This window comes from Triturus cristatus, chromosome 12 (assembly GCF_964204655.1).
Source record: "Triturus cristatus chromosome 12, aTriCri1.1, whole genome shotgun sequence".
Classification (NCBI taxonomy): domain Eukaryota; kingdom Metazoa; phylum Chordata; class Amphibia; order Caudata; family Salamandridae; genus Triturus; species Triturus cristatus.
In genome coordinates, this window is record NC_140595.1 from 49,591,900 (window position 1) to 49,604,938 (window position 13,039).

Genomic DNA, 13,039 nt, shown 5'->3' on the forward strand with positions numbered 1-13,039 from the left:
CACATTATTTATACATTGCCATGCACGGCAATCATTTTTCCAGGTCTTTGCTGATGGATGCCTCCATTACTTGCAGCGCTATGCAGCTCGATCCCGCATTTATTAGGAATGCTAACATTTTCAATAATGTCTGAAAGCCCCAAGTCTGGGGATGTAAACATTCCTTAGAGGAAGCTCGCGTTGTTTCTCGCCCAAGCGGGCTTCGCTCTGAAATGGTTCATCTCACGTCGGTGACCGGAAGAGAAGCTGGCGGTGGAGTCTAGCTACAAATCAGGGGAAGCAAAGCCCCGGCTCTCCAAGCCCTGCCTTCATTGCTATTCCGCGCAAGTGCCTGTAGGTGGAAGGACAATTTGACTGGAAATTGCGTGATTTACATGAAAAGCTCATTAGTTCTCTTCGCCAATGTCTGGAATGGTTTAATTGGGAGAGGGTTACGAGTACTGCCCAAATAGATTTTTCTCGCGCCACTCGTGTTATTTAAAGGCACAAAAACATATCCTGAAATGTCAGAGGCGGATTTTCTCCTTCTTAGCATCTTATTATATACATGTTGTACCTCTGCATTAAGTGCGCCGCCCTGTCTTGTGCAACCATGGCGGCTCATCTAACAAGTATATGCTGAGAAAGAAAGAACCTGAAAACGCGAGTGGTGCGCACGCGCACAGGGAGAGCGAGAGTTATGCCAGACGGCGCCTCTGCGCTGCGAAAGTGAAAGTGATCGCGATGCACTTCACTTAATGACCCGTGAAAGACAGATGGCGGCTGCGCGCATGAACGCAAGCGCTAGGCCAGCCAAAGCATGGGGTAGCACTTTCAAAACCCCGAATGCGCTGGCTCAGGCGAGACCTAAAAACAATGCATTCAGCTTACGGGTCTAGCACAGTGTAAAACCTCAATCCCTTGCTCTAAATGACCCCAGTACAAAAATTATAAATGACATTTTCATTATTGGAAAATTATGATTGAACTATGGGTCCCATGAGAGGGGTCCCAAAGTGCCAAAAAGGGCCAGAGATACCTTTTATATGTATAGTGACACACTTATTTTCTTTTGGCTCAAAGCATGCGTCTTTCACCCACTGCAGTGGGCTCCTGACATAAAGTTTGGCAAACATTAGTCTTAATACTATCATTTGTAATGTCAACTCAAGAATGACCTGCTCTTTCACAGTAAAGGATTGGGGAACTGAAGAAAGGTCAAACATTCAAGTACAGATGAAAGTATCTTGGTTGCTATTTGATGGTCTTTTTGCCTTGTGTGTAGAGTGTGCTTGGTCCCGCTCCTGGGAAAATGCCAGACTAAGTAACTAAGTTTGTAATCTCTTCCCCGCCCCCATCCCTTATCATAAATTACCTTTGCCGAGCAATGCCCTACATGTATTATGAGCTTGATACAGCAAAATGAAGAGGAACCAAAGTCTGAAGAACCTACACAGTTAGGGGAGCCTCCATTTTAGGATGTTTGGCTCATCCTTGAAGACTGCAGTATGTGGTCGCGTTCTACACCTTGACAATTGATATTGCCAGTAATTCGCCCAGAAAAGTTTTTGTTATAGCTAACTGATTAATCCTGCTGCTACCACCCAAAATATAACAGCTTCACCAGAGCAACTTCAATCAAATAATTTGATACCTTATTTTGAATACTATTACGATCTGTTGCTCCACCTCTTCCCACTGCATAGCTATACGCCTGAAGACAACCCAAACTGACCAGCTTTAACACAACTTCATTAAGTTGACCTATGGCTCCCTCCATAGAAATAGGTCAAGTTGATCCCACTGCTGAAAAAGTCCATCAGAGATCCCAACACTCTTTAAATACGATTCCTCTTCAAAAATATTTGAAAGGCATGTTAATCTTCAACTCTCAATATCGTAAGACCTATATGCTGCTAGACATCACCCAGTCCTGCTTTATGACGGGACACCGTACCAACACTACTGTAGGAAGCTGGCTAACGCGATAAATCAAAAATCCGATATACGTGTAAAGAGTCCAGGGGGTCCCTTATGAATGGACAGTGGCTAGCTCTAGCCAGCCCAGGGTGCTCTATTAGGGGTAGTGTGGTTGAGTAGCCTTAGGTTTAACTGAGAGCACATGACTCAAAAAAAGAGATGCACACAAATTTAAGGCCTTGGAGAGAAATCGTTCAGGTACTTTTTTAAATATAAATTCTTTTCAGTTCAAAAAGTGGATAAAGTGCAATTTTTGAGTTCTTCAATGTTATGCCAATAGAAGGAAGAACAAGTTCTGCAAATAGGCATAGTACACACCTTAATTCCTGGACCAATCTCCCGGAGGTTCAGGTGAGTGGTGGGCAAGGTCCAAGGCAGCATCAACAGTACACCACCAGCGGCACGAGGGCGGCTGGGTGCAGGGTGTAAAATCGCATGGAGAGCCCAATGTTATTCAACAGAGATCGGTCTCTGCGAAAAGAGGCTGCAGGCTCTGGCTAAGAGGCCAGATGGACTGAACCTACAGGGGGGACTCAGGTCTCATAATACTCTGTCATAGGGACACCTTTGGTACTCTTATCCACAGCCCAGGGGCGACAGGTGCAGGGGTGTCCTCAGGGTTTTCCTTACCGGAGCAGTCGCAGTAGAGCAGGCCGGTGTGTAGAGGCTGCAGGCAACGCCAGAGGGTCCACAAGGGTGAAATTACAGTGGACCCGGGCTGGTCCACTTCGACTTGGGCTTGGAGCAACAGGAGCAGCAGTGGCTTCAGGTGTCTGGTTTTGGCAGCACCAGAGACCTCAGAGTCCTTGGTTTTGGAGTTGCTGCAAGATGCAGGAATAGTTCCACTGTCCTACGGGAAATGTTGGTTCTTTATCGAAGACAGGCAGTCATTCAAAGTTTCTGGAGTCAACAGCTGCAGGACGAGTCGACTTTTGCACAGTTTTTCAACGAGGGATCGAGTCAGGCCAGCAGCGCTGGTACCAGGTCAGGTGCTTATTCTATCCTTTCCGCTTTTGCTGCGTTTCTGGATACTCTTTCTTCTTAGGTCATCAGAATCTGCTTCTTTGGCGGCTACCCTACACACCCCTAAATTCAGTATTTTGGGGAGTACCTGGCACCAATGGGCTACTGACCCTTGGGGGTCACTAAGCCCCCTATATGAGCACTTCCTGTGGGAAGTAGTCATAACACTGTCCCGGAATTCCTAAGTATGCCATCACAGATGGCTACTTCTGAAAAATCGTGTCTACTTCAGATTAGCCCACCTTAGGGGTGGTACTAGCTGGGGAGTGGCACACCTACCGGACTCACTAATTTTCCTGCCTGTCCAGGTGCAAGGGGATCCTGGACAACGGGGAGGCTCCCTCTCCTGTGAGGGGGCAGGCTTGCAATCCAAAGGAGACAGCTCTTTGAAGCTTTCCAGCCTGGGGAGGTTAATCAACAGTTCATCTTGTGGGAGGGGGTGTTACACCCTCTTCTCGGACAGGTTTTCGTCCTAGGCCTCCCGAGAGCAGAGGCTCTCAACCTAAGAGGTCAGAACAGTGTCTCGGGTGAAAAGCTGACAGAAACCAGTCAGTGAGCACATTAGAATCTGGTAGGTTTTCAGGGGGCACCTCCCATGTGCCCCCTGGGTGATTGTATTGATTAATATATCGCTGGAATCAGCGTGGGTTTATCAATATGAGATGTTGGATACCAAACATCCCTCTCTTCAGTGGAGCCATCATGTAGCTGGGTAACTTTTACACACCAGTGTCCAGTACATGGTTTAAAAAGCCTTCCCTGGCCACCTGCAATGGCAGGGATAGAACTGGCCAGCACAGGGGCATTTCTGCTCATGCAGGTATGCCCTCACATGTAATATCAAGCACCCTGCCTTAGGGCTGCTAGGCCTGCGGTAGGGGTGATTTAGTACCTCAAGCCCTAGGTACCAGGGGTAAGATTTATTAGGGACTTGGAGGGTGCTATAGGTATTGCCAATTGGGTAAACAAATGTACAGTTTTAGGGAAGGAACACTGGTTCTGGGGGATCTGGTTAGCAGGAACAGTCAAAGTTTCATCAGGTACCAGAAAAAAAGTGTGTGTGGTGGGAGGTAATGTAACTAGTACCCAGTTTCCTACAATTGCTTTGCTGGCAGTGCCAGAAAACATACCCTCCATTGTTGACCAAGATGGTAATTTGGTGCTGATACTCCATAGTGTGCGTTAAACCTCATACAGGGAGAAAAAAGAAAGGCTTTTTTTAATATATATATTTTTTTTTTATAACCTTTTCCCACCATGGTTACCCCTTGGTGGCATGCTTCATCATAGGGTTCTTACGGTTTCACTGCGGAACGGGCGTCCTGCTACCTGCAAGATACACAGGAGCACTGAATGGTATAAACCAAATGATGGTGAATTGGAGGGATTTTATTGTGAATTAAAAACACCTGCTGGGTATGAAAGCTATGCTTTATTCAGTCCTTTGTATGTATAAAAAGGGAAGAAATGTAGAAACGAATGTTCAGTTTTAATTACCCCTCTTTACATGGTCTACAGGTTTCAAGCCATCCTTCCCTGTGGCTTTCGTCGGGACCAAGGATTACACTCCTTGATACCACTCCTTTTTAAGACTATCCAATAACAAAGTGTAGCAACTTCACACACTCTGCCTGTGTAAATACTTACCAACTGTTTAAGGCTTAAGGGCAACGAATTGTAAGAGCTGCTGTTCAGCAAGAAATCTATAATCGGGCCACCCAGCTGTTGCCCCCCAAAGTTGGGCCAGCCTTCTGAATCGTGTTTTACTGCGAAACATCTGGGAGTTTGGCTCAACTCCAATCTTTCCTTTAACTTCCATATCTCAAAAGTAGCTACCACCTGTCTTGGCCTGCTAAGAGCTTTCAGGAAAATTCTTCCTTTATTTCCAATGTCTTCTTGGTAAACCGTGGTGCAAGCCTTGGTCACCTTATGCCTGCACTATAGCAATTCACTGTACCTTAGTATTCTGCATTATATTCTTCACCAACAGCAGGCGAATCTAACATCTCTCACATCAGCCTATTTCAAACCACCTTGAAAAGCTACACTGGCTACCATTCATAACATTAAATTCAAGGCACACTCCTTTATGTACAGAACCTTTTCCAAAAAAGGCACGGTTTGCCACTGAGATCTAGTCCATCCCCCATTTCCCCACGCAGATGCTACATCCCACTAATCTGAATCTAGCATCGCTTCCCTGCTTCAAACTTGTCCATCAGGATGAACACTTTTGGTTTTGTGGCACTTGAGCTTTGGAATAGTCTGCCGCAGGATATACAACAATGCCCTTCAGAACCGGTATTCTGATTTAAAAAAAAAAAAATCTTTGAACCTAGTATTTAATAATCAAAAGAAACTGTCACTGCCTACAGCTCTAGCCCGTAGCACCAGGATTCCCAATGCGGTAGCAGCATGCTCTGGAAAGAGGATTCATATATTCCTCACTAGATACACCTCACAGAACCCATCGCAGGTACAAACATCTCCCATGTTCTGCAACACACAAATACTAACAATTACAGATAAGGAGTATTGAGGTAGGTTCCATACCTGGAATTTCTGATCAGCTCCACTTGTCTCGGAGTCAGTGCAAAGATACACGGGCTATCCTGCAGTTTCTCGCTGTTCTGAGCAACTGAAAATAACGAGGACAAAAAGAACATTTAAGTACACGGACAGACTGATGTACTAACCTCTGCAACGGCATTTGGTATAGGCCAGAAGCACAGAATATGATTATGTAGCCACTATGGAACCAACAGACTAGCCAATAACAAGAGAGTGTGCTGCAAAGCAGTGCATTATGCATTCAAGAATTAGTTTAGTTTTAATGGAGTAATCAAACCTTGCCACTTCAATTTTCCAGTCAAACTGTGAACTTACTCATGAAAGGGTATAAAAACATGAGCAGCTGACAGCTATTCTTTGACCTAGTTAGCAAGAAATGAAGTAAAGACCCAGTTAGCGGATAACGATAACCATTAGGTCTCTGTAACATGCTAGAGAATCCAATGGTGGAATATCAAGGCAGAATAGACACTCAGATACCATCTGTCTCCAGCATCTTTATGCATCAGCCATTGACTTATCAGTGGCTAACATCAGCACTTAGTTTTTTTTGTAAGAATATACCCAATGGGTCAATTAAGTTTAATTTATAACACTAACATTAATCCACTGCTCTAAAGTAAACACAAAAGTCTAACGGCCAACAAATAAGCTTTTGTTCTGAAATCTAACCAATGCACAGTTGAAATTACAAGACCAACTGTTCCAAATCATTCACCATAATCAGAAAGGGACTGTTTTTTGTATCCTGTATTGATAAAATGCAAGTACCCTTGAAAGAGAGTGATCCTAAGTGTAGACATCCCCTGAGAATTTCACTTCCCTGCTAAAAATACAGCGTTTTTACACTACACTGCCCAATGTGTGTGGCAGGATGCTTTGAAAAGAAGCCCTCAAAAAAAAAAAAAAAAAAAAAAAAAAAAAAAATAACAAAAAAAAACACAGAATGTCAACCTGTGAGTGCGGAGTAGAAGTTTCCAAACTTCATTACTCATAAAATCCAAGCTGCAGGATACATCACAGCACATAAGTGCATAAGGGATAATTTCGGTAGAGCTGCAAGCCCATCACTTACTGCATCAACACAATCCAGACAACACTAGGCCAAAAAATAGTTAAAATAGCAATGCTATGCAGACGTTATTTAGCGGACTGTGTACATGGATATATTCAGCCACGGTAAAGCACTGGTCTAGGATGAAGCCAATAGATTTAGCAGATCATAAACAGAGTAATAGATCTGTTCAAAACCATGCTATCAAAGCCCTTTAAAGCTAAAGGCAGAAAGAGAGCCCACTAACATAATTCTACTTCAAGGAACATCCTAGCTCACCTTATTTATTACAACCAGAACACTGAAGAAAGACTGATCTGCTGGAAGGAGTGCTTGTCCAGTGTTGGGAGTTAACTACCAGAACCAATTTGCATTGTTGCCACACTTCTTATTTAGCACCTTATGTCTGTGTGCTAAAAACCAATGAAATAAGCACATAAAAAAAAAAAAAAAAAAATAATCACATACTAGGTTTCTTAGTACAACACTGAGCAAAAGGATAATCTCTAGGTGAATGATTGCGTCTAACACGTCAGGACAAAATCTGGGGTATTGTAGGGACTCTGAAGGGAACATGCCATAACTTCAGTAAAGTTTACAGGTCAAGAGGAACATCAGGACTTTTTAGTTGCTGAAGATGCCTTTTGCACCGTAACAGAGTTCCTTCCCATTTCTCTTCAAAACTCCACATTTGCTCTTAAAGCTTGTAAGTCTGGTCTCCAGGCGATCCATGTTCACCGTAGATTCCCGCCTCTAATGTTGAGGTCATTAACCCGGTTCTAACTTGGTTATTAAATGAGTCTCTGCGGCAGGCTATTTTCCAAATTGTTGGAAAAGAGCAAAACTGATCCCATTACTGAAGAAACCTTCGGCGGACAAAACGGTTCTTGCTCCTTACAGACCAAATTCTCTGCTAACTGCTTTCTCAAAAATCCTATAACAACTGATTAATGTTCAGTTCTCTAGCTATCTGTCGGGCAATCAGCAGCTATATCCATCTCAATCCGTTTTTGTCTGGTTTTTAGTATGGAAACGGCCCATGTTGAAGTTTGACATTATCAAAATTGGGTGTGGAAAGTAGGTGGCTTTACTGCTATTGGACCTCTCGGCAACTTTTGACACTTTGGCCCAGTCTATCCTGTTGCAGCTTCTGTGGGCAGTGGGGCTAGGTTAGGCTGCATGGTCATGGCTCAGATCCTTTTTGATGGGGCAGGGTATAAATTGTTATGGATGCAATTTGTGTCTGTACTCAAAGTTCTGGTATTTGGGGTCCCCCAAGGCTCTGCTCCAAGTCAGACTTTGTTTAATGTATACCTCTCACCTTTGGCATCCTTGTTGTAATCATACGGTGTTCAATTAATCTCCTACGCCAAAGACACACAGATGATCCTGGCATGGAATGAGGATATTTCATTTGCCCAGGACGAATTCTTGCCTGAAGGCAGTGTTCCAGAGCAATCTCCAATGTAGTACTAGCAAGACGGAGTTTCTGTTTTTTGGCTCCCCGTCACCACTATGGGATGGGGGGGGGGGCCTAGTTCATCTCCTCTCCCACCATCGCCTTCGACAGTTGTTAGGAATTTAGGTATAAAATTTGACAGCAACCTCTACTTTAAACCACTGTGGAGAGCGTGGTCTGCATATGCTTTGGCGTTCTGCGGATGTTGATGAAGTTTGTGTTGGTCTTACCTACTGTCTGTCAGAAGCTGTTGATCCATACCATCATAAACTTCACGGCTGGATTACACTAATGCTCTCTACTGGGGTCTCCCGAAGTACCTCCTAAAGAGACTCCAGTTGGTACAGAATGCGACTGCTCGGCTCCTGCTTAGGATTCGTAAGTATACTTCTATTCAAAGACATCTTAGGGAATTGCACTGGCTGCCCATTAAGGGAAGAGTAAAAGGACTGATGTTAGAACATAAGAGTCTACTACGGACTTGGACCTAAATATCTATGTAAGAGGCTCCCGCAATATCAGACTTCTAGAGCTCTGCGCTCCTCAGACTGTCTGTTGACAATTGTGCCTAAGAGAAGAGGAGGCGATTTCCTCTTTCGATGTGTTGGCAACGAGGGGGTGGAACTCTCTGCCTAAGCATCTTCGGATGATCAAAGATGCAGGATCTTTCAAACGTAAGCTGAAAACGTGGCTTCAGTCCAGCAGCTCCGGAACACACTATGAGTAGCCGTGCGCTTTATAAATGTCTGAGATTGATTCACTGCTTCAAAAAGTTGTCATGAGTAACTCTATAACCTGAACAGCTCAAAGGCGCAGGATGCTTTAAAAGCCTATCAGTTTACAGCCGCCCAGACGAGTTGAAAGGTTGGTCTTTCAAGCGCTATCAGTCCCTTATTTTCTTCAAAAATACAGAATGTTATGCCAGCCGAGATGACTGGATATTATGCAAACCAGATCCAGGAGTAAAAGGCCCAAAACAGGGGCTGTTTTAACTCGTGCGCATAAATGTTTTCCAGGTAGTCTTGGGCCGGCCAAACATTCATGAGCACATAGCATGTTCTCCACCCAGGCAGCATTCCAGCCTGGGTGGAGAACATGCCCAAGCCCACATTCCCTGTCTGATCTCAGAACCAGTGAGCTCACGGCGCTCAGACCAATCACAACGTTGCATTGCAGCGTTGTGATTGGTTCAGGGGTGCCTTCTTGGGTCCTTCCTGTTAAGGGCAGAGTGTGAAGGGACGTGACGAGAAGGACAAGGCAACACGGACAGGAGGTAAGTTTTATTTAATTTTTCATTTTATTTACCCCCTTCCCTTCGGAATCCCTGCCCCGACACCGCCGATCAGTGCCAGACGCCACTGCTGGGTTGGCAACCTCTAAGGTAGCTGTAGCCCACATGGGTGCATGTCACATTAAATCTGACTTTGGAAAAAGGTCGGATTTGATGAGACAAGTTGTTCGATACCAGACAGGATATATTTAAGTGGGACTGTAATGGAGCTCGAAACCACAGGATGCCCAGGTGACAGCCCAGGTTATCAGATGGCTCCCTGTAGTATCCCTTAAAGGCAAGAGGCTGCTACGGGGACATACAAGCTTGCACTTACATGTCCACACCTTTAATATAATGCACCCTGCCGCCTAGGCTCAGGATCCCTACCTTACGGGTGACTGGTGTATATTAAAAATAGTACTGTGACTTTGCTACTGAAGGTGAGGGCAAAGTCGATTTTAGCAGTTTGCACTGCTCAAGCAGTCCGTAATGGCGGGTCAGCTGTCATCTGTTTACTTGAGTGACTCGGGGTGGCTCAATCACTGCTTCAGGCCCTGGTTGACCCCTTTAAATCCCATGCCCTGGGGTACCACTAGTAACACTTAACAAGGACTTATAAAGGGGGTTAAAGGCCTCGGGGTTACCAATTCACATGCATTATATTTAGGGAGCGCACCGGGCCTGGTTAGCAGGCTCCAGTGCACTTTCAGAGTCATAAGCATCAGCAATGGAGAAATGAAAAAGTGTGGGGTGAATACAAAAAGGGCACTTTCCTACAAACATCTAGGACTTTAACATTTCTTAATCTATGGATTATTAGATGGATAATTCAAAGGCTCCAATTCACCCACCACAGTAAAAGGTTTGTGCAACTGGATGTAGACCAGACCGGAGCTACGGAAAAAGGTGGCTTTCATGCACTATTACTGAACTGACAGATCTCAACAGGACTCGAAATATCTACTCGCCCACTAGTTATAGCCAGTCAGATTTTATCAGGTCGAGCTATATTTATGACCTACTCACTCATTCTGGCGAGTGGCAAAGAACAGATGTTCTGTTCAGTCAAAAAGTTAAGGAGCAATAAAGATGCCTTTACATTTTGTTTTTATACTGTCACATTTGCTCTGCTTAGAAAAAGGTCCTTCTCTGACTGCAGAGTTTCAGGATTTTGTAAAGTGAACTGTCTGACCTGCTGTGTGAAATGAAAGGCTGTTGGGAATCACGTTTTTCCTAACATACATTTAAATACCTAAAAAGTCAACTGAACAAACATTTCAAAATATATTTCAGTAGTCGTGAAAGCCCATTTTTTGTACTTCTATGTGATGGAGAAAAGAAATCTCAAAATATGACTAGGTAATGTGCAAAATGATAAAGGTTTTCTGAAACCCAATTTTCACAGAACATGGTTAATACACTATACAGTTTAATCAATGAAGCTGCAAGGTAGTGGGTAGGTTTTTGGCCATTTCTTGGAAATTTACTGTCTGTAAAATGATAGTTTGCTACAATATCATGCCACCTCTCTTGTCTACCTATTGCAGCACACAGGGACATGCCCCAATAGCTGGTTCCAATTATTTTAGGCTAAACTCCACATGTACATAAAAGGTTGTCTGCTTAGTGTCAGTTAATCTTGCAGACCTGTGTCTCTGCAGTAGAGCTGAAGGAGCATGAAACCTTGCCAACAGTTTTCAAGTTTGGAAACAGCTCCTAAAAAGTGCATCCAAGTACATAAAGCATAGTTAGGGAGTGGAGGAAACCTTGCCTACTATTGTAATTCACTACTGCATCAAACGCTTGGATTATTCCCAGTTAGGTTAGGAATCCTCAACCTTAAATGTTCGGCATGCGGCAGCAGCAAGACAAATAAACACAATGATTTCTGTAGCTGTCCTTCCATAGTTTGATCTGCACTGCAGCCAACGAGGTGAAAAGGCATACACTTCACTTCCCTACAGATAACGGAATTTCAGATTTTTAAAGCAAGAGTAAACCGATTGTGGGGTTGCCTAATAGAAGAGACAGCAATGCTTCCAACTTTAAGATACCAACACTAAAGAACTGCAACAACTCGTCAACAGGGCAGAATCTTAAAAGGATGTACATGACTGAAGACAGACAATCAGTATTATAAATACAGTAAGGGAGATGGAAAGAAACTAGATACTGTATACTGCTTGCCGCCCTCTAGACAGTGCTGAGGATGCATAAAAACCAGTGCTTTGGAAACAAGTGGCCTGTTGCTTCTTGTGCAAGAGGGTAGCAAGTTTCCACACAAACGGACTATCCAACTTGTTATGGCAGAGGTGATACAGGTCGACAACCAGTGTGAAACCTCTGCTTGGTAATGGACTCATTTAGCCACTTCTAACAAGGGACAGACAGCCGATTGGACTTTTTGGTTTGAATAAAAATAATGTTTGATATTCTATCACGGTAAAAGAATATATGGAATGTTTTTCCAGATCTACCCTCTAGGTGATAAAAAAAACAACAACAAAAAAAAAAAAACACACAACGAACAGGTTGCTCGAAGTAGAATTCCAATAACACACCCTTACAAACTATTTGTGTCCAAGGGATGGTGGTTCTTAAACTGGAGATGCAATTCTTCTGTAGAAAACCCTAAATCTTACCAGTACCTTGCAGAAGTGATGTCAGCTTGGCATTGGAGTTCAAAGGGATGAGATAGGAACTTGAGAAGGACAGCATTGTGTTTCCAGGCATGTGCATGCCTTGTTATAAAAGGTTGCGTTTTAATAGCCAATGCAACATTTTTGATTATACGCTAAGATAAAGATCTTGATCTTTTCTAAGTCTTGGACTTGAAGTTAGACTGAGAACTATTATTTGCCACAACATCAGTTGGTACGAAAGCAATTCATGTACTGGGATGATAGAAGAGGACGTTTCTTACTTTGGGAACAGTAAAAGCTGCCTTATGGTACATGGCATGCTAGCTGCTTCAAGTTTCTACAGTCCTCTATTATGTCCAACACACCAACCTTCAGTGGTTCAGGACCAGAAGTATCAGGTGAGAACACAGTGAGCTGTAAAAACTTACTTGCTCCTCTCCTTGGTCAGCAGCAATGGATGACTGCTGAATATCAGCTCTTTCTATTGAGAGAAATTTGAGATTTTGGAACAGAATAATCTCACAGGACAGGGTCACCACTAACAACATAGCTTGCAGAAATGAGAGGAAAGGTGTGAGCAACAATTTCTTCCTGCCAGCAGAAATTGCATACCAGGGTACCAAGCTGCCAGTTCCTGCTAGCCAGAGACCAGAATGTCCTCTTTCTGAGGAGGTATCAAGAGGTCCAGAGACAGCATTTCTAATGTCCTGATTTGTTGAGGTTCAGTATTCGGTCTCCACTGTGGAACTTCTTCATCCTACTGAGGATTAAATGTGTGTGGCACAGGCCTAGCAAGTGATCTACAAAGAAAAACGTGGTTGCACCGTGTCCAGTACCACAGTATGTACTTCCCAGAAAATTGTGTGCTATTTTGAATCTCCATTTGGAGAACATGTTTGTTAAGCTACCAACACAATATGGACCAGTGATCCTAGCAGGAACCAATGTTCCCGACTCGATAACTCCTAAAGGTGACTAGGGTGTTGAATCATAATATCTACTTGTCCAAGGGGCATGATGCTTCAAAAATCTTGTGCTGAAAAAATAAACAGCAACTT

At 43.7% G+C, this 13,039-nt stretch overlaps 1 protein-coding gene across 6 annotated transcripts in view; it reads right to left on the reverse strand.

Moving 5' to 3' along the window:
• PIAS4 (protein inhibitor of activated STAT 4) overlaps window positions 1-13,039 on the reverse strand; it is a 132,879-nt gene that overhangs the window by 89,319 nt on the left and 30,521 nt on the right. For all 6 annotated transcript variants that reach the window (XM_085639074.1, XM_085639076.1, XM_085639079.1 and 3 more), the window contains one exon: window positions 5,536-5,620. In XM_085639074.1, coding sequence (XP_085495200.1) covers window positions 5,536-5,620 — 85 coding nt within the window. The remainder of the gene's footprint in view (window positions 1-5,535; window positions 5,621-13,039) is intronic.